General features: G+C 37.6%; 1 protein-coding gene across 1 annotated transcript in view; it reads left to right on the plus strand.

Moving 5' to 3' along the window:
- IFT57 (intraflagellar transport 57) overlaps positions 1-20,552 on the plus strand; it is a 53,934-nt gene that overhangs the window by 14,092 nt on the left and 19,290 nt on the right. The window contains exon 6 of the mRNA XM_058731503.1: positions 13,308-13,430. Within this exon, the coding sequence (XP_058587486.1) occupies positions 13,308-13,430 (123 nt within the window). The remainder of the gene's footprint in view (positions 1-13,307; positions 13,431-20,552) is intronic.

Below are 20,552 nucleotides of genomic sequence, written 5' to 3' on the forward strand. Positions count from 1 at the left end.
AGATTTGTGGTAAATGGAGCGAGAGAGAATGTAAATGGAAAAGACGTGTTGCAGATGATGTTCTCTGAAAGTGGACACTGAGACAGGGTTTGTGGTGCAAGATGTTGATTATGAAAGGAAGGGAGAAGACTTGGGCTGGGAGAGAAGCCTAGCTGTGATTCAGGCCTGACAAAACCTGGGGCAACTTGCTGAAGAGCTCTGGACCAAATGCTGCCTGCTTGGCCCCGTCACTGGAGGCAGGCTGCCCTGGGAAGGACATGCAGCCAGGTCGAGGTGGCTCTCTGCAGGTAAGACAGCCTGAGGGGGCTGACAGCAGCAAGCTGTCTGCTGGCCACGTCCTTCCTTGAGAGGGGACCTGGTGGTCCATCTTCCTGACTACCACAACATATTTAAATCCTGCAGCTGCTAATTAGAAGAATTTGTAAAGAGATACTATGTACCCACTGACTAAATTTTGAAGTGTCTACTTGGATCATGACATAGCAGTAGTGTTTCACGAACCCTGAAAATGTTGTTCTAAGAAAATGGTTCCTCTGATCATTGGTGTATGCTTACAGTGATGAAGCTGGTTTGTTTTGGAAGCACTTGTTTTTCAGAACATTTCTTTACTCTCAGGTTTAAAAAGTATGTTTTAAAGTTACTTTATTCTGTGCCCCCCCCCCAATTCTCTTACACCCCTTATGGCTTTGTCAAATATAATACTTTGCAAGAAAATAACTTTTACAATTAGCAAGGGATTGCTATATCTTCCAAGGTTTTATTTATAGGTTATTTGAATTCTGATATAGCTTTTCTTAGAAGAAAAAAAGATATAAATATTAGTCTTCAAGGCTAGCCCACAAAGTTCTACATTCTCTCTGCCCCTCTGATTTCCTGAATTGTCTTGAAACCCAAAATTTAGCCAAAAACTCCTTGGGGGTGGTCATGGGGAAGACACTGGTGTCGTATTAAAGATCTCACAGTTGGGCAGAGCCCCTGATGGGTAGGGGGACAGTAGAATTTCAGAGATGTGAGGGGCGGGAGCAGGAAAGGAAGGCCCTGGCGGCAAGGTGTTAGGCAGGTGTTTAGGCCATTTCTAGCTCTGTCTCGAGTATGTTAACTGGAAACTGCCTGCACGGTTGTGGCAGCTACACTGTAATTACAAGTGGTCTTTGTTGCTCCCCTCCATTCTGAAGCTCAGTGGAGTCATAGCAGCAGTGTTGTGGCAGCATAACACAGATGTGTCATTCTCCTCCCCCAGTGGAAAAAAGATGGGAGGGAAGCTGTGTGCTCGAGTTCTATTTTTAAATGTCCATCACTTCATTTCAAAACATTTTTTCAAACATGCCATAGATACCATTCTTCCTTGAGATGCTAAATTTGAGGTTTTAGAAACCAAATTCTGAGTTAGACAGCATAAAACCAACTATCTCAAAAGGTTTAAACACAATTGGTTTTTAATTACTTAGCAAAAAATTCATTATACCAAGAATGAGAGAATTTTTAGCTTAAAAAGCAAAAGCTGTAAGGAAGCAAAAATCTGGGCTTAGAATAAAAATGTCATCTCAGTTTTTGAGTGTCATTGTGGCAAGCCCACAATATTGTAATCAAAAAAGGGAAGAAGATGGATCTACTTTGGTTAATATCTTAAATACTTTAAATTTTCTTCATTTTACATTGGATTTACATTTGACTTCTTGACACAATGTCCTTTCTGAGTAACATAGGAAAAAAGCACTGTTCTGAAATATAACTTGCCCCCTGGGTTTCCACTGGTTCTGATTCCTGCTTGAATAAAATGGTTTTTCTTCTCCTTTCCTAAAACATTTGAGTGTTTGTCCTCCTGTGTTGTGACTGTGAGAAGTCTGTGGTTGGTGTTTCACAGGAGAAACAATTAAAGCACCACATGTCTGAGCGTGATGGAACGCCTTATGACTGAGTAAATGCTTTTATTTCTCTGGTAACTAACCTGTACCACCCCATCAGTTTTATATCTGGAGGTGAATAGAAAATGTAGGTTAGAGAAAAGAAGCTGTACTCCACACTGCTCAGAAGGAGCTCAAATGGCAGTTCTTGCTGGGTGTAAAAGAGAGTTTTGCTTGATCTTTTACTGTAGCTTTTGAATCCACCCTTGGAATAGGAAAGATTCTTCCTTCCATCCTGATTTTATTGTGAGTCTAAAAAGGAGTAGGAAGCAAGGACTTTTCAAGGTCCTTTCCAGATCTGAGTCCATACCTTCAACACTGGCTCCATGGTGAAGAGTAAGCCTTGGCTAAATTTCTGACTGCATGTCAGTTGAGCACCTGACTCTTGATTTCAGCTCTGGTCATGATCTTAGGGTCGTGAGATCAAGCCCCACCTTGGGCTCTGCCCTGGGCATGGAGCCTACCTAAGATTCTCATTCATTCTCATTCTCTCTCTCTCTCTCTCTCTCTCTCTCTCTCTCTCTCTCTCTCTCTCTCCCTCCCCCCCTCTCTCCCTCTCCCTCTCTCTCCCTCTCCCTCTCCCTCTCTCCCACTCTCTCTCCCTCCACCCCTCCCCTGCTTGTTCACTCGCTCCCAAAAAAAAAAAAATTCTGACTGCATGTCACTAGACACTTAGTAAATTAACCTGTGACTCCGCTTTCTTATCTGTGCAGTGGTGACACAATTCTTCCCAGGGTTGTTTTGAAATTAATATAACCTAACTAGCTTGATGCATTTCTTCTTTTATATAATTTCTCACCTTTCCTAGAGGTTGGAACTAAGAGATTGGAATGTTACCAACATCCTCATGTGCTGTAGGAGAGTAGAAAAAGCCCCCATCTCTCAATACAAATAAGTTTCTAGATTACCATGAGTATTTTTGAGTAAGAAGCTTACATAGGATATAAGTTATCAAGAAGTTTGCATTTTTATGTAATTTGGGAAGCCTTGGTGATGTCATGTCTTTATTTTCATAATCTGTCACATGGATGCTTATTGAAGGCCCACGAGACAAAATCTGCTATCACGTAAGGTCTCCCCTACAGAAATGACTTGGGAATTTGATGAAAAGTTAATAGGATATTTTCCAGGTTCATTTGAGAGCTGTCATTTTATAAATGGATAGATTATATTTCTTGAATCAATGCCAATAGCAGATATTTATTATGTAATTCAGTATATTAGATGGGTACCAAGAATGTGTGCTTTTTTCCGTCCTCTATAAACTATATTCTTTAAATCCACCAAACCCCACCCATCCGTCTCTAGCAGTGTTGGTGCTTTGATGTTTGTCTAATGGTTCATTTTAATCCAGGACATCTAGTTGGACACTAAGACCTGCAGATGCTGACTTTGAAATCTCCCTCACATGCATCCCTTCAGCTGTCTTTCAAGGACAAGTCCTCTTCATCTCCTGTCTGGATTATGTAACAATAATGGCCTGAATTGTCTTTGATCCTTACCCTTCAATCCTACCCTCACCCTTTTGTAAAATATGTTTCACCCTACTCTTCTATCTTGCTTACCAAAATGACTTTTATCAGGTCATTTTGAATTCAGTAACTTTTGATGGCTTTTCAGTGCCTATAGGTCAATGTATATAGATTATAAAACAATAATTTTTTGGTCTGGATTTCCAGACTCTTAGCAGTTTGACAACTGTCCATATAGCCAACCTTATTTTGTTCTGCAGAAGTAACTTTTTTCCAGATAAATGGATCCTCTCATAAGTTTTCAAACACCTCATGAGCATATCTGCGCTCATCTTTGACCCCTAGATAGGGGTCCTTTTTCTCGTCCCTTCTCGTCCTTTCTCTTCTTGACTCTTAAACCTTCAGAGTTCAGCTCAAATTCTGTCTTTTTAGTGACACTTTCCCAATTGCCCCAGTCCCGTTCAATTCTGTGGCCCACAAATCTACAACGCATAACTATTCATAAAACATATTTAGAACATTCTAGAAGGTTCTTTCATGAGGATTTTTATTTTATTACTGTCCCTGAAATAGAATAGTACCTGGCATATAGTAGGTGCCAAATAAAGATTTGTTGGATACAGGGCTCCTGGATGGCTCAGTCAGTTAAGCATCTGACTCTTGATTTCTCCTCAGGTCATGATCTCAAAGTTTGTGAGATTGAGCCCCATGTTGGACTGTGCACTGACAGCAGAGCCTGCTTGGGATTCTCTCTCTTTCTCTCTCTCTCTCTCTCTCTCTCTCTCTCTTTCTTTCTTTCTCTCTTTCTGCCTTTCCCCCACTAGCACTTGTGCACACATGCATTCTCTCTCAAAATAAAGAAACATTTATTAAAAATCATAAAAAAAAGATTTGTTGGCTAAATAAAGTTGTTTTACCTTGCTTGTAACTCTTCTTGGCCTCCCTTCTGGCTTAGAAGACAAAATTCATATTCCTCACCCTAGCTTCTAAGGTCTTTCACAAAGTATTTAACTCTTTTTTTGGCTCCCCAGTATTCGCCTTTCTAAGCCCCCAGTCGCTCTTGATGTGGTGTTCACAAGCCATGTGCATTTCTATTTCAGTATCTTGGCTTATGATGCTTTTCCTGACTATAAACACTTGGCTTGTCTCTTTTCTGCCTATTTGCATTCCATACATCCTTATAAGGTTAAACTTAGATCTCATCGTCTCCATTAAAACACACTTCTCCCTTTCATTGGAATTCCTAAAGCATTTACACCTATACCAGCTAGTTTCTGGAAGTTAATCAAACTTCTTATTTTTACCTGCTTTTATTGAAAACACTTCTTTTTAGAAGTGAAATATATACCTGTTGTTATTTTTTTTTTGAATGAAGCCACAAAAAAGTGCAAAGAAAAATTTGAAAACATCCCCAAATCTCATCACCCAGATATAAATACTGTATCACTTTATGCATAATTGCCCTGAGGTTATGTAAGATGCTAGTATTTGGTGAATCTGGATGAAGGGTATATGGGAATTCTTTGTACTATTTGTGTAATTTATTTGTGGGTCTAAAAAAAATTATACAGACCCAGAAATAGATTGATGAAGTAGTATAGTGTTCATAAAATAATCCAAATAATATGGTGATATTAATAATATAGGAAACATTGCAAATACGTGGGGGGAAAACTGGACTGTTTAATTAACTGGTGATAGAATAATAAGCTGTGCATCTGGTGAAAAAAGTTGGGCTCTTTCCCCATATCATACACCCGAATAAACCCCACATGGATCAACACATTAGAAAATGATAAGGTATGAAAACAAGAACATGACTGACAAGTGTTATACTCACGGGTTGAAATTGACATAATAAAGCCTGGCAAGAATACTAAAAACCATAAAAGAAAAGCACTAATAAATCTGAATGCATAAAAATTAAAGGCTATATCTGAAAGAGTGGGGTGGGGAGCACCATAAAGTTAAAAGACAAGTGATAAACTGGGGAAACATAGTTGTAACCTGTATGACACAAGGATTGATAGGCATTTGGTAAGGTATCTAAGAGTTTGTGTTCTATAGTAACATTCCCTGGGCCCTGCCACTCTACTAATGATGTGACGTTGGGAAAATTAGCTAACTGCTCTATACCTTACCTTTCATATTTGCAAAAGTGGGAATAAGACTCCCTTGATTCATGGTGCTATTATTGGGCATTTAACATAGGTGAAAGCATGGAGAACCATGCTTGGCATTAATAATAGTAATAGTAACTGCTAAAATATATTGAGGCTTACTATGTGCCAGGCACTGTGCAGACCTTTTAAAATGTATAATTTAATCATCACAACAACCCTTCCAATGAGAAGGGTACTATTATTCTCATCTTACCGATGAGAACCCTGAGATTTATAGAGGTTTTATAACTTGACCAATAGCTAAGAAGCAGTGGAGGTAGGATTTGAGCAGAGATGGGATTCCAGACCCATCCTCTTGACATTTACACCATACTGTGGCAATTTTCAAGACATTTTAGTTTTCTTTTCCTTGAGTCTTGAGACTCTTTAATCTTGACAGTTAATTAGACTTTCATGTCCCTCTCAGTAGATGCATGAATTGAGCTCTTCAAATGTATTAGGTTGCCATCTCAGAGAAAAGAAGCCTTATAGAAATTCATTACATAAAGAATTAAACTTACTTTGGCATACTCTGTAACACCAACTATAATGTCTATGGTAGTTTTTCCATACATGCTTGTTAGGGTACTTTCTTTCAGTTTTATCTTGAGAAAATAAAAAATCAGGACTGATTTTACCTTAGCACTTAATGGACATTAAATTAAAGTAGTAGCAAAGACAGGTGTTTGAGATATTAAACAGAAATAATACTGGAAGTTGCATTCTCATTCAAAAATAATTTCAGATTTCTTATTAGTAAGTTAAATTGATTTTTTTTAATTTAGGGAGCTTTTTAAACTTTTTTTGATTTGTGAGCATAATTTATTCAAATTTTAGTTCACATGATAACAGAATAAAATTTCTTTTGATAGTCTCAAAATTGAATTGAAAACTTTTATGAACTTCGTATATTTAAAGACAGAGGCTACCATCTCTCTATTTCTTTTGATGGATTACAGCCAAGGTTTAATTTAGTTATTCAGAACAAATCTGAAAATACTTTTTGTATGGTATTAAACATTTTTCTTCATAGTAATATAGTGCTAAATCATTTAAAACCTAATTTGAAAAGAAAATAGTGAATCAGACTCATGATTTATGCTTCTTTAATCATGAAGAAGAATTGACTTGTAGGGACATGAAAGGTTTTAGCTTTGTGCTTTAAATATGATTTGTTAAAATCACTGGATTTCAAGGGAACACTTCTTGATTCAAATACCTTATTTATCCCTCTAGCTTTGTATTGATCAATGATAAAGACAGAGGGACACTAGGGGCACCTGGGTGGCTCAGTTGGTTAAGCATCTCACTTTGGCTCAGGTCATGATCTCACAGTTCCTGAGTTCGAGCCCTGTGTTGGGCTCTGTGCTGACAGCTCAGAGCCTGGAGCCTGCTTCGGATTCTGTGTCTCCCTGTCTCTCTGCTCCTTGCCTGCTCATGCTCTGTCTCTCTCACTCTCAAAGAGTAAATAAACATTTTAAAAAACTTAAAGAAAGAGGGACACTAAATACCCTTAGGAGAAACTTTGCTTAATATATAGTAATGTATAATAAATATTATATTTAGCACTTAGCTTGTTGGCCACCTATCCTATTTCCTATCTGAACCAAAGTATCAGATTAGGAAGGTTGGAAAAAAGCCCTCTGAGGAACCAAAATAAGTATAACCACCTCCATTTAAAAAAAAAAAATGTATGAAGAGTCCCAACCTCACCACCACTACCACCGCCCTCACCAGTTCTCACGTATTTCCCTTGTATTCTTATTTTGCCTAGACTCCAACATGTTTGGATGCTAGGTTTCTAAGCCTCCAGAAGTTGAGGAGGAGGAGGAGTTGCTACAGGCAATCAGGCAGACAGCCAGAGGTGATCACTGGCATCTTGATAACAAGAGAGGCTGCAGGAGAACTTTAAAAGCAGACATAAGAATGCAAAAATTATAGCCTTCTGGGGTCATTTGATGTAGGATCAGTCATATCCAGTTTCCTCAGACCCCTAGAGAACGATTGTATTACAGAATTAAAACAATAAAGGACATCATGAAAATATTAAATTACAGTCAGTAAATGTCAGCATTTATCAGTCTCCAGTATCCAGTCTGATGGTGGTGCCTCATTCTTATAAGAGGTAGGGGTTCGGGCTTGGTAATTGAAGATTCAAGTGCCTCCATTTGCTGTCTTGCTTCATTAGATCAGTGTTAGGATCTTCTGACCCTCCTTTTATCTCCCATTTTCACCTGGAAGTCTGTGGATCCAGTTTCTGCCCAGGCCTTCACGATCTACGTTCTCTTGGCCAAGCTGTCATCTGAACTTATGATCTCTCTACAACTTCTGATGCAGGGTCTCCATTCCCAAGGAAACAAATTCTCATGGATGCCTGAGTCTTGAGCTTCACTCTTGGGTCTTCCGACGAACCATATATGTTCCCTTTAGCAGACAAGGTGTTCTTTAGTCAATGATTAGAGGAAGTATTGTAGGGTATCCATGATTAGTCAAGTTTTAGAAACTCTACTTTACCCTACTCATAGCTTTCTTCCTTCTTCATTCCCAGTGGAATGTCTTAACTAGAGCTAACTGCCCAACCTAATTTGAACCCTTGCGATCAAAAAGATCCTATAGTACCAGAATTTTGTTACTATAGCAGAGATGAAAAGAATATATATTGCTGGTGTCAGGAAGCCCTCGTCAACATTGCTTTTTCCAGTAATGTTTAGCCCCCTTTCTTTTATAGGGCTTTCCAATAATGAGCATACACTACATATTAGAAATAGTTTTACCCCAAAGAGATTTTTTTTTAAGTTCCTTGCTCAAGATGGTAATTCATCAGATTATACCAAAAATGCAATCAGTGCTTCTACTGCATCACCTGTAACATTTTCTCTATTACGACTTGTTAATGGGCCAGTCCCCCTCTGTTAGTATCAGGTTCATTACTTCCGATGTTGGTAGTCATGGTCTACCTGGAGTCCCCAGGGTTAATTAAGAGGTGAAGATATTTTGAAGGTATATCAAGTTTTGTATTCCACTGAACCTAGTGTGACAGAACAGCTTTGCAGCACTACATAGGTTATCCAGCAGCTCAGGCTGCAAAGGGCTTTATTTATTTAGCCTCCTTCACTGATATGTGAGGCTTTCCCTTATTCTACCTACCCCTGTAACCATTAAGACTAACCACAGCCAATTATATATACATATGTATATATAACTATGTATATATATACATTCATACATATAAAATTATGTGTATATATATACACACACACACACACACACACACACACACACATCCAATTTTATGTGTTTACATATATAAACAGATATACAGAATACAGTGTTTTTCAGATGCTTAACCATCCCATTATATTACCTGAAGGAGAGATTACTTCTTGGAACAGAATTCTGAGCAGGCTTTTAACATTGCATGTTTGATCCTTGAACTGACTTTGGTGATATGCCCACTGTTGGAGCCCAAGTTTATGTTATAGGATGGTTTAGACTGTTATCTTCAGTTCTTCCATTGACAGTCTTAGGATCACTTTTCATAAGTTTTCTTTCCCTCGGAACCATTTATTACCTCCATAAACTAGCCTGAGATTCTCCCTAGCAGGCTATAAACTCTTTGCAGGCAGGGATTAAATCCTTTTATCTTTCTACGCCAAACACAGTACCTGGATTCTTACCTTGCATGTTGTAGGAGCTTTACAAATGGCTTATTGGTAAATTAATTAATTATAAATGAGACTTCTGGGTAGCCTGTGTCTCATTGAGCTTTTAATTGTTTCTTCAGCATTAACTAGAAAATGCAATTTCCCAAGAGGTATGTTTTATCTTAGTGTTGTTTCAGACAGGGACTGGGACTTTGTCATGATGATATAAATTTTTGATTAAATGAAAACAGCAGTTTATTTCTCTTTTTACTAATATGTCCACATAAAATACCATTTGTTAAATGGAGGTACAATTGGAAAGGAAAGGTTTTCTCAAGTTATTAACCAAGGCATGGAATAGTTTTAAAATGATTTCTACTTCATATGTAGGCCTTGCTCAGTTAATGTATCCACTTATTAGGCATTAGGAAAATGTGACTGAGGAACGAGGTTATGAAATAGATGTGCAAATATGGAAATAGAAGGAGACTGTATAGTTTGAATAAGTTAATGCCGCTCTACCAAGCCTAATGTTCTCTTTTTGCCCTGTCTTCATTTAGTAACTAGGCCATTTCCCCCCAATATATTAACTGTGGCCTAGGAGGCAGTGAAGACATTTGAGCTGCTATATTAAACCATTTTAGGATTTTGGAAGTAGGAGTTTGCAAATCATTCCTTAAGGGAACCAAATAATAACTTAGGAAGAATAAATGCAACTTACTAAAGGACCCAATATAAAGCAAGTAGTAGTTTATGCACTGGGATGCCTTAATGCAATGTTTGTAAGTGTACCCCTGTATCTTACTAACTCTTAGATTCTAGTCTGAGTCAGACAGGGCCATTGCTGACCCATTTGCCTTGGGGAAAATGAGAAACATGTGCCCTTCCTTGAGGAAAATCTTTGAGTATATTATGGACAACTTGAACAATCCTCTGAGTTCAGGCTTGAAGAAAGTGGGGCTGTGGATGGGTACCTTCTCCAGCCTTGTTTGGTGATTCTGGACTCCACCGACTTCACCCTCCTATAGGGAAGGGAAGACCGAGGGGAAATGAGGGATGGGGTTGAGGAGCACTGGCTCTGGGGTTTAATCAGGACTACCCAGCTTAAGATCACCCAAATGGTGGTTCCATAAAGCAATCTTATTTTTAAATCAGTGATCAGAACATCTACCTTCTATTACGAATCCTACAACACTGCTGCTGAGAGGTCATGCCCCTTTGGCCCACCCTGGTTCAGTGGGAATGGGATGCGGGGCCCCATAGCCCTGGCAAGAGTGAGCCTGTGTATATACCACACGTACACCCCAAACGTCAGGGCTCACGCACACTGGCAGTGTACACATCCGCCCACCGCATCCCACCCCCATTCCCATCCATCTACCCAGAAAAGGAGCCAGTCAGAATTGGGCCACCTAGAGCCAGGTACAGGTACTGGGGTAGGCCAGTGAGTGAGCAAGCCCCCGGCTCCTCCAAGTCTATATGCATGCTGTGGGTGCCAGGGTGGAGTTACATGATGGAGAACTTTCCCCATGGCTTTAGGTTTCAACTGGGAGACTCCGTGTCTCTTCTGTCACACATGTCTCAGAAAAGTTCACATGTCTGCTTTGTGAATACTGTGGTAGCATTCTGCTAGTACTCAAAGTAATACAATGTTTCTATATTAAAGTGAGTACTTTAATATTTAAAACAGAATCTTGAACATTTTTCACTTAGTTTTCACATTTTACTTAAACTAATGCTAATATTTTTTTATACTTCTGTTTTTTTTAAAGTAGAATGTACTTGAATAAATTCAGACTATATATTGTAAAATGTAAAAGCATATACTAGTTATCCATCCTCTAATTGTGTGGTTAGAACTATATAGCCCCCTGAATTTCTGAACAAAAAGCAATATATGCTCCTTTTAAGACTCTGAATCTGTTCAGGACTTGCTAACATGAACTAGGAGGTAGGAGAGAGACTTTCTTATACCAACAGTGCTCTAGAGACTCAGTCGGGACTTTAAAGCCCCTAAAGACCTCAATCTCCCACCAAAATACAAATCCTGATATAAGGTTATTCTTATACTTAGTGTTAGAGTGGATTGGAAAGACTTGTCTAATGAGCTTTCATTTTAAGAAATGTCTTTAAGTGGCATAAATTCACATTGAGAATGTAATTTCACCATGAGGTTATTTATATAATCTTTTACTTTTAAGTTTTGCATTATGAGAAATTTCAAATATACACAGAAGTGCAAAATAGTGAACTCTTATGTAACATTACCCAGCTTCAGCAGTTAATAGTTTGTCAGGCATGATTCCTCCAGAGGCCCCACTTTTTTCCTTTGCCCTTAGTAAGTATCAAAAGTATCTTAAGTAAGTTTCAGACATCATGTCCACTTACCTATACATAGTTCAGCATTTATCTCTATTTATAGGGCCTTGTTTTTAAACATAACCATCATGCTATTATAATACCTATAAAATTTGTAATAATTCCTTATATCCTCTAATACTCTTCCACATTCAGATTTCCCTGATTGTCTCAAAAACATCTTTTCATAGATTGTTCAAACTAGAATCCATATAAGGTTTATACATTGTATTTGGCTGTTTATGTCTTCGGATCTCTTTTTTTCGTATAGTAATAAATATTTTTATGTTTTCCTTACATTTTCTTACAATTTATCAAGGAAGCTTAAAGGAAAAGTTGCTCCCAAAACTAATGTGCTAGGCTTTATCTTTGCACGTGACAGCAGGGAAGGGGCAGAGGGAGAGGAGAGAGAGAATCCCAAGCAGGCTCCTCGCTGTCAGTTCAGGAGCCAGAAGCGAGGCTCAATCATCCCATGAACCATGAGATCATGACCTGAGTCAAAATCAAGAGTTGGGGCGCCTGGGTGGCTTGGTCGGTTGGGCGTCCGACTTCGGCTCAGGTCATGATCTCACGGTCGTGAGTTCGAGCCCCGCGTCGGGCTCTGTGCTGACAGCTCAGAGCCTGGAGCCTGTTTCATTCTGTGTCTCCCTCTCTCTCTGCCCCTCCCCTGTTCATGCTCTGTCTCTCTCTGTCTCAAAAATAAATAAACGTTTCAAAAAAAAATTAAAAAAAAAAAAAAAGATGAAATCAAGATTTGGTCACCTAATAAATAGACTGAGCCACCCAGGCACCCCAGGCTTTATCTTTAAATCATTAATTTGTACATTCTTTATGTTTTCAGATCTATACATACTTAATGCTGACATGTGAAAGCCTAGGAAAATGAAAAAAAAAAGTTTTCCTTTTGTAATTCAAAAACAGACATGAATTGATTTTATCACTCAACAGCAGAAACCAAATGCAAAAATGTGGCCCCACCCTATTTGAGTTCAAGTAGATCTATATTAAGTTACATTTTTAAACTACATTATAGTTTGACCTAACCAAAATATCACTTAAATTATGAATAAAAAATGTCTAAGTAATGGCCTCTTGGCTTCTGGGATCTTATCTTTTTTGTCTTTCAGATTTGGCGTTTATATTTCAGTATGGAAAATTCAGTGTGCCAGGGTGGCTCAGTTAGTTAAGCGCTCTGACTGTTGATTTCAGCTCAGGTCATAATCTCATGGTTCGTGGGGTCTAGCCCGGCATCTGGCTCTGTGTTCATAGTGCATGGAGCCTGCTTGGGATTTTTTCTCTCTACCTCTCTCTGCCCCTCCCCTGCTTCTGCTACTTGCTCTCTCTCTCTCTCTCTTTCTCTCAGAATAAATAAACTTAAAAAAAAAATTCAAACTGAGACAATGTTTTCTTATCAAATGTGTGAATGTTTGTATCTCCTTTACTGTTACCAATTAACATACCTAAATGGCTTGTTGATTTGACAATATTCCCGTTGAGTTCACTCGGATATTTCAAAAGCATTGTTTTTTGTCAAAATGGTTGAATCCTATATTTGCTTCTTTTTGAAAATACTTATTTTGTTATTCTACCAGGTTTGAGCATTGTTTTCTTTCAACATGGATAGGAGGACAGATAAGAACTTCTTCTGTCACTGTAATTTTAACACTACCATACTTGATATAAATTGTGCAGTCCTGCTAAAATGCCTCAAAATTTTACCATTTCTTTTTATAAACTCTCAATCTTGTGATATCTTTCCTTTCTTAGGATATGAACGAGTCTGCCAAACAAGAAGATATTTTGGAATCCACAACAGATGCTGCGGAATGGAGTCTCGAAGTGGAACGTGTACTACCACAACTGAAAGTCACGATTAGGACTGACAATAAGGTAGAGAAGATAGAACGCAGTTTTTCAAATGGATCTTCATAAGGCAATTTCAGGGTCAAAGGCACTACTAATTATACGAACGATTTAAGCGGGTAGGATTCGGTTTCCAGTGTTTTGTCTTAACAGAGATTTAGTAAATTGTTGTTGAATGAATAAATAACATAATATTAAAGAAGGAAAGAGAGGAATAGATCTTTAAAGTGATTTGGAACATGTCATGTTTCCCTGGGATTGAGGGGTATTTTCTTAATTTGATGTATTTTCTTAGAAATCTTATTTTGTTTAGGTAAATAGTAAATGAAATTGGAATTTCATGACTGTATAGCAACTGATTATAGTTAGAAAATGGTTTTGGAGCTCTGCTGGATGGCAGAACAGAAGACATCCTGGAAGTTGCCTTACATTATCTATTCAGTATATATGATTAAAAGAAAGATAGTAAGAAAATAATCAAAGCATTTGCATTAAGTTTTGGAGATTGGGCCAGATGAATGAACTGGCCCATAATCAAGTTTCTGCTTCCTTTTACAAGAACGTCAGAAAATACTATCAGGTGACTAGACAATCCTATTCTCATTAATACTATAATAATGTCTACAAAAGAGACTGGAGAGAGAGACATCTAGGTAAAGAAACTAACGAGTTTCCATCCCTGGAGGCAGGAGAAGAGCACCAGCATTACAGAACAAGGTTCTAGGGAAGCTTGTTACTCTGAAAATATGGTCCTGAATCTACCCCCAAAGACTGCTGTTTTCAGAGTGCCTTAGAAATGAATTTATTCTTAGAATGTCTGGATTTGGGCTTGTAAACCTGTACCCTGGAGAAGGTAAGAAGTAGCCTAGACTCCTAGGGCAGTCCTACAATAGGATAAAGGCAGCAAAGGTCTTACTAGACTGAACAGCTGTGGAACAAACTTAAAGGTAAGTGGGCAAATCCCGCAGCCTGTTTACCATGTATTTTCCCAGACACTATTATGTAGCCATTATTTGACTACATTAGGGGTAAACTCTTATTTGCATATCTCATATGTAAATATGTGTTAATACATATTGTGTTATTACAATTGTGTTATATTGTGTTAATACATATGTGTTAATACATATTTAGATATGAGATATGCAAAGAAAGAATCAGATTTCTTCCCTGATTCAACCTCTGCTAAAAGTTGTAATTTGCAAAAATGTAATTTTTTTTTGGTAAAAATGTAACTTCTAATTCTTTAGTTTTTGGTAAAAATGTAATTTCTAATTCTTTATTTTTATGAGCAGAACTCATAAAATTAAAAATTATTATTATTGTGATTCTAGTTAGAATGACATGTTAAAATAACTGTGTAGTTAGGAACTCTCAGGTACATCTTAATTCCATACAGAAGCCTTTAATTTATTTAACTTTCAAGCTAACTAACTCTTGACATCCAGCATCTCATTTAGAACCTAATAGGATTGATCACACAAGAGTGTTTTTTAAAGCATGGTCATTGATTTCTACATAACAGGAGTAACTGAATAAAGGAAGAATATAAATGTAACAGCTAACACATACAGTTTTGCAAAACTAAGTACAGGTTAAGTTCCACTACAAACTAATATTGTAGTAATCAGAATCCTGGGTTCTTAGAGAATCAGTGATCTCCTGATTGGAGAAGAATTAAGTAGGTGAAAGTTGGACTCTTAGTCTTGTGCCATACATTACCAGCCTTGATCTCATGAGGATATACTGTGCCAAATTAATAAAAAGTCAGATTTTACAGGCAACATTCCAAAATGTCACATAAAGTTTTGAGGGCTTTTTTCTTTATATGAATATCATTTTGAATTTAGATTTTTAAAAAATTATTTATTTCCATTTTTTTCTGTTTGATAGCATTGGTAATTTTTTTATTTTTACATTTATTTATTTATTTTAAAAGAGAGAGAGAGAGAGAGGAGAACATGTGCACATGTGTGAGCTGGAAAAGGGTGACGGCAGGGGGAGAGAATCCCAAGAAGGCTCTGTGCTGTCTGATGCAGGGCTCGATGGGCTCAATCTCAATATTGTGGTAAAATATGCTGATCTAAAGTTACATCTGATTTTTTTTTTTTTTCAGAATTCTTTTCTAGATCATTTGGTCTTTGTGCCTAGTATTTCACAAACTCTTCTAAGTATTTCAGAGGTATCAAATAGGAAATGCAGGTTTGGGGTCAATTTATTCAGCTTACTTAAGAAAAATGAAATTGTATGTTGATTTGAGAAAATAAAGGGTTAGTAAATAAAGAGATATTTTTCATGTCACAGAAATAAAAATAATCTGGTCACATACGAGGTTTCTCATGGGCTTACCATCCTCCTTCATCAGAAGAGTTTGACTGCAGCTTCATGGTACATCCCATTCTTCCTCCACTCCTGACTCGACCAAAACCAAACCCTCTCCTTTACTTTTGGCGAAAATAATTACCTTTCACTCGACACAGGCTATTTAGGACATTTGGAGACTTCAACTTTGTGTTTGAGGGAAATGAGCTCTTTTCAGATCAGTGTGTTTCACCAATCATTATTAGATTAATTTTTAAGTAGCATAGAGATGTGGGAGATAACTATACAGGGCCTCCATTATTTAAATCCATTATAAAGTTCTTTAAAATGACCTTGTGTTAGCAGTAAATAAGTCCCATATTTCTTTAGCACTGGATCAAATGTTTGTTTTGCTTTTTTTCCTCACAAGTTCAGTGCTTGTGTGCTTCTTGGCAGGTAACTAACAAAAAAAATTAATAAATAAATAATGAGTAAATCTCCTTTTCTTTTTGTTGTTTTGATGAGATGCTCTCGTATACTGATATTTTATTTTATATTCTCTGTAATGTTGTAATTAGGTTTTATTGTAAGATGAGGTTATTCTTTTTTCTGGCAGCACTCATTACTGTTGCCAGTTTTCGAAGAATGCAAACGAATTTTAATATTGGCTTAAATTACAATTGGGAAAATTAAAATGTTGCCAAAAATGCAAATGATATGTTCCACAACTGAAGGTGAAGGACTTTTGTCATATGTTAGCTTCAATGGACTATATTAGTAGTTCCCTTTTTAGAGTTGGTTTAGAGAATGCTCCTGGTGATTCCTTCTAGAGTGTTATATACCCAGAGACCAACTCATATTGCCCCAACTTGGAATAATGTGTCTAAAAACACAGAAGTTCTGCCAAGAAAGTCAATAAAGCCAGCCAAGTCCTGGGTCATTCCATTCTAGTTAATGCCTCAGTTATGACCAAGTGAGTAAGGCTCTGGAGTCCATTCCTTAGAAGGGCAGTCTGAGGACAGCTAAACTAGAGTAGACATGAGTGCCACCTAATCAAATTGTCTACGAGTATTATTAGTGTACTAAGACTGTATATCTTGTACTTTTTGTTCCTTCCCTCCTTAGTTCATTTTTCTCTTTATATCTCTTTCCCTTTCTTCTTCTGTGTTTTTATCTCTTTTTTATTATTTTATTTTTATTATTTTTTTATTAGACCCAGGAGTGGTGACAAGTGTTACGTAAGGACTCTGGTGGAATTTAAAACTAAGAGCAAACATCTGTGACTATAATCAGACTAAATTTAAATCTGTAACTGGTCAAGAATTATCTTAAACTCTGAGTCTTTTTCAAATACACTCTTGTTTTTAATTATAAAAATAATATGGAAACAATTCAAGGGGAAAGGGGCTAGGCAGTGTGCTATGAAATAGAAGCTGTCAATTCCATGTTTAGTTTCACTATCAATTCCTGATTTACTGAGCCAGAGCTTCAGAAGCTTAGTGGAACTGTGGCAGCCACAAAGACCAGGAGAAGATGGAGCCTATCTCACACATCTTCCCTTGGCACCCTCAATTCATATTTCTACCACTTATTACATGTTCAATCCAGGGCAAGCTACTCAACCTTTCTGTCCCTCCTTTTCCTAATCTGTAAAATGGGACTAATTATATTAGTTACCTCACAAAGCTGTTGTAAAGCACCAAGAACAGTGTCTATGACATAATTAATGCCTAATAATAAATGTTAATTATTGTTAAATTATAGTATTGTTACTATAATATTGTGTTCTGTCACGGAGGTCTTGTATTCAGTTCCTGTATCAGTATTCAGGAAGAATTTAACAAAATTTCTGCACTAATGCTTCCATCATTTAAGTGAATATTTTAAAACATAAGCCTTATATCCTTACATGGGGATGTAATCAGTTTCATGTAAGTATCACTTTGGTAAATCTTTCCAGTTTTTTTCCCTAGTAAAGTTATATATAAAATGATAATAATAACTGACATTTACTAAGTGTTTACCATGTGCCAAGTGCAGTTCTTAACATTTCACATATATTAGCTCACTTAATCCTTTCCACTGCCTTATTAGATGCAGGTACCTTTTACCACAGGGGAGGAAACTGAAATACAGTGAAGTGAGGTTAACTTGCCTTTGCCTAGTAAGTCACAGATGTGATATTTGAACCTACTACCCAGGCTCTTACCTATTCACTTAGTGATAGTACAGCATACTGGTTAAAAGCACAAATTCTGAATCCAGGTTGCTTAAGTACGAATCCTGGCTCTAACACTTACTAGCCATTGGACCCCATGGGCAAGTTTCAACCACTCTGTGCCTCAGTTTCCTCATCTGTAAAATGGAGTTCATTATAAAACATACCTCAAAGACTTATTGAAACGATTAAATGAATTAACCTATCTTAAGCACTTAGAATGTTGCCAGAAGACTCACTTAATATATATTGACCACTATTTCCATGTGCTCTTATGTATATAGTTGAGATTATACCTTTTATAAAACATAATAGTATATCATGGACATAACTTTAGCTGAGTGGCATGTAGCAGAGATGGGTTGGCCAAGCCCAGCAGGTTGGGGTCAGACCAGGTCTAAGATCTGGGTGGAGGAATGGCCAGATAGAGTCATGCAAGAGCTAGTTACAATATGGGCAAGCATAAGTAAGGACTGTGAGATCTGAGAATACAGACCAATAGCAAGAAATGGAATCTGCCAGTTAGCCATTTTAAAGAAACAAGTGGTTACTGCAGGTAGAAGCACTTTGTCACATTTATTGAAGGATAATATTTTCCTTCATGACTGAAATATCTTTAAATCCATAATAGTAATTTTTTAAAAAAACTTTTAAGTGAGGGGCGCCCGGGTGGCTTAGTCAGTTAAATGTCCAACTTCGGGGCGCCTGGGTGGCGCAGTCGGTTAAGCGTCCGACTTCAGCCAGGTCACGATCTCGCGGTCCGTGAGTTCGAGCCCCGCGTCAGGCTCTGGGCTGATGGCTCGGAGCCTGGAGCCTGTTTCCAATTCTGTGTCTCCCTCTCTCTCTGCCCCTCCCCCGTTCATGCTCTGTCTCTCTCTGTCCCAAAAATAAATAAAAAAAAAAAAAAAAAAAAAACGTTGAAAAAAAAAAATAAATGTCCAACTTCGACTCAGGTCATGATCTCACAGTTCGTGAGTTTGAGCCCCACATCGGGCTCTGTGTTGACAGCTCAGAGCCTGGAGCCAGCTTCAGATTCTGTCTCCCTCTCTCTCTCTCTCCGCCCCTCCCCCGCTCATGCTCTGTCTCTCTTGCTCTCAAAAATAAATTAAACATTAAAAAAAAAATTAAAAACCTTTTAAGTGAGTCAGTTGACAGTTGCCGAGTGGAGTAATAACAGTAGTTGAAGATGAGAATTCTTCATGTCCCATAATTTCTGGGGATTTAGAAGATGTGGTTGAAGATTCATATAAATTTCACTTTCTGTATTTTTTTATTAATTTTGAATCATTCACTATTTAATGCGGTTCCTTGAAGACAATCCACCTATCATTTTTAGTTTTCTTGTTACTATGGAAAAACAAGCCCATGTTTGCGTGGAAATAAACAGAGACCACGTAAATTAGGACAAAGACTGTTTATGCAGAGCTTGCTATGGCCGAGGAGTTAGCCACCATTGCCTGCATTTGGCAGAGACTTAAAGGCGGGCAGGAGAAGGTAAAAGATACATAGTGGGAGAAAGCAAAGGCTTCAGAAATGTTCAGATATGACTGGAGATTTGGAGGCAGAACTAACTAGAAGCAGGGCCTCCTGGGTGACCGGGTGGGGGAAGATATGTGACTTTGTCTGGTTGGTCCTGCATTGGAAGCCAGGGGCTTGGGGAGAAACATTCAGGAAGCTGGCAGCTGCTAAGTCTGCCATGGGCTTACTTCACAAGGAGGTTATGGTTTGACTTCCTGGACTAGTTGCTGCAGATTGTGGGTCAGAATTCTCTTTTGTGTGATGATCTGGCCTTTGTCTGTTGTTTATTTGTACTTTCAGTCTCTCAGTGTCATCCATTGAACTGAGGGAAAGTGGCTTCTTTAATGATCAGTCTTATCAGTCTTTATCTGAAGGACTTTTTTCAAGGATTTTTACCATAATAGAAACAAAGTAAACATTAATAATATTTATTCCTGTTCCCCAGAAATCAGGAAGAGCAGAAAGTGTGAAATCAGTTTTCAACTAAACCTTACATAGGCCCTTTTCTTCAATTATACAGTATTTATTCCTAAACAATTATGTATTATAATGATTTAATATGAGGTATTTAATGCAATGAACAAATGTTCTATCATGCTTTAATGCCCTGTGGATATTGTAATTAAAATTTTGATTAATGACTTAAATTGATTTTTTTCCAAATTGTAATTAAATGTTTCCTGCTTTGTTGTTTTAAAAGATAGTTGGCTAAGTACCTCCTTCATTCCTCCAAAATGTCTCCTACTCATTATGTAAATCTTCAGGTTCATTACAAGAATTTAGATAAAGAGATTATATATATTTTTGAAAGGCTTTGGAAGTACTACAGCATGTGTTTCTAATTATTTCAAGCATTTGATTCATTCACTGAACTGCTTTTTTCATCCTTACCTGCTTTTCAGTGTCTGACTTTCTCAGGGTACAGTTGTAAAAAACAAAACAAAACAAAACCTTAAACTTTAAATTTCAGCTCCAAACAATTGGATTTTCTTTTAACGTAAATAAACCATAAGGTGTTGCCTTGGGTAATTCACAGCAAGAAACCTTTCGGGAAGAGTCATTGTGCTAAGGTTGGAATGGTTGCAATAGTCTTGAGCCCTTGGGCTGTCCAG

This window comes from Neofelis nebulosa, chromosome 5 (genome assembly GCF_028018385.1).
Source record: "Neofelis nebulosa isolate mNeoNeb1 chromosome 5, mNeoNeb1.pri, whole genome shotgun sequence".
NCBI lineage: Eukaryota > Metazoa > Chordata > Mammalia > Carnivora > Felidae > Neofelis > Neofelis nebulosa.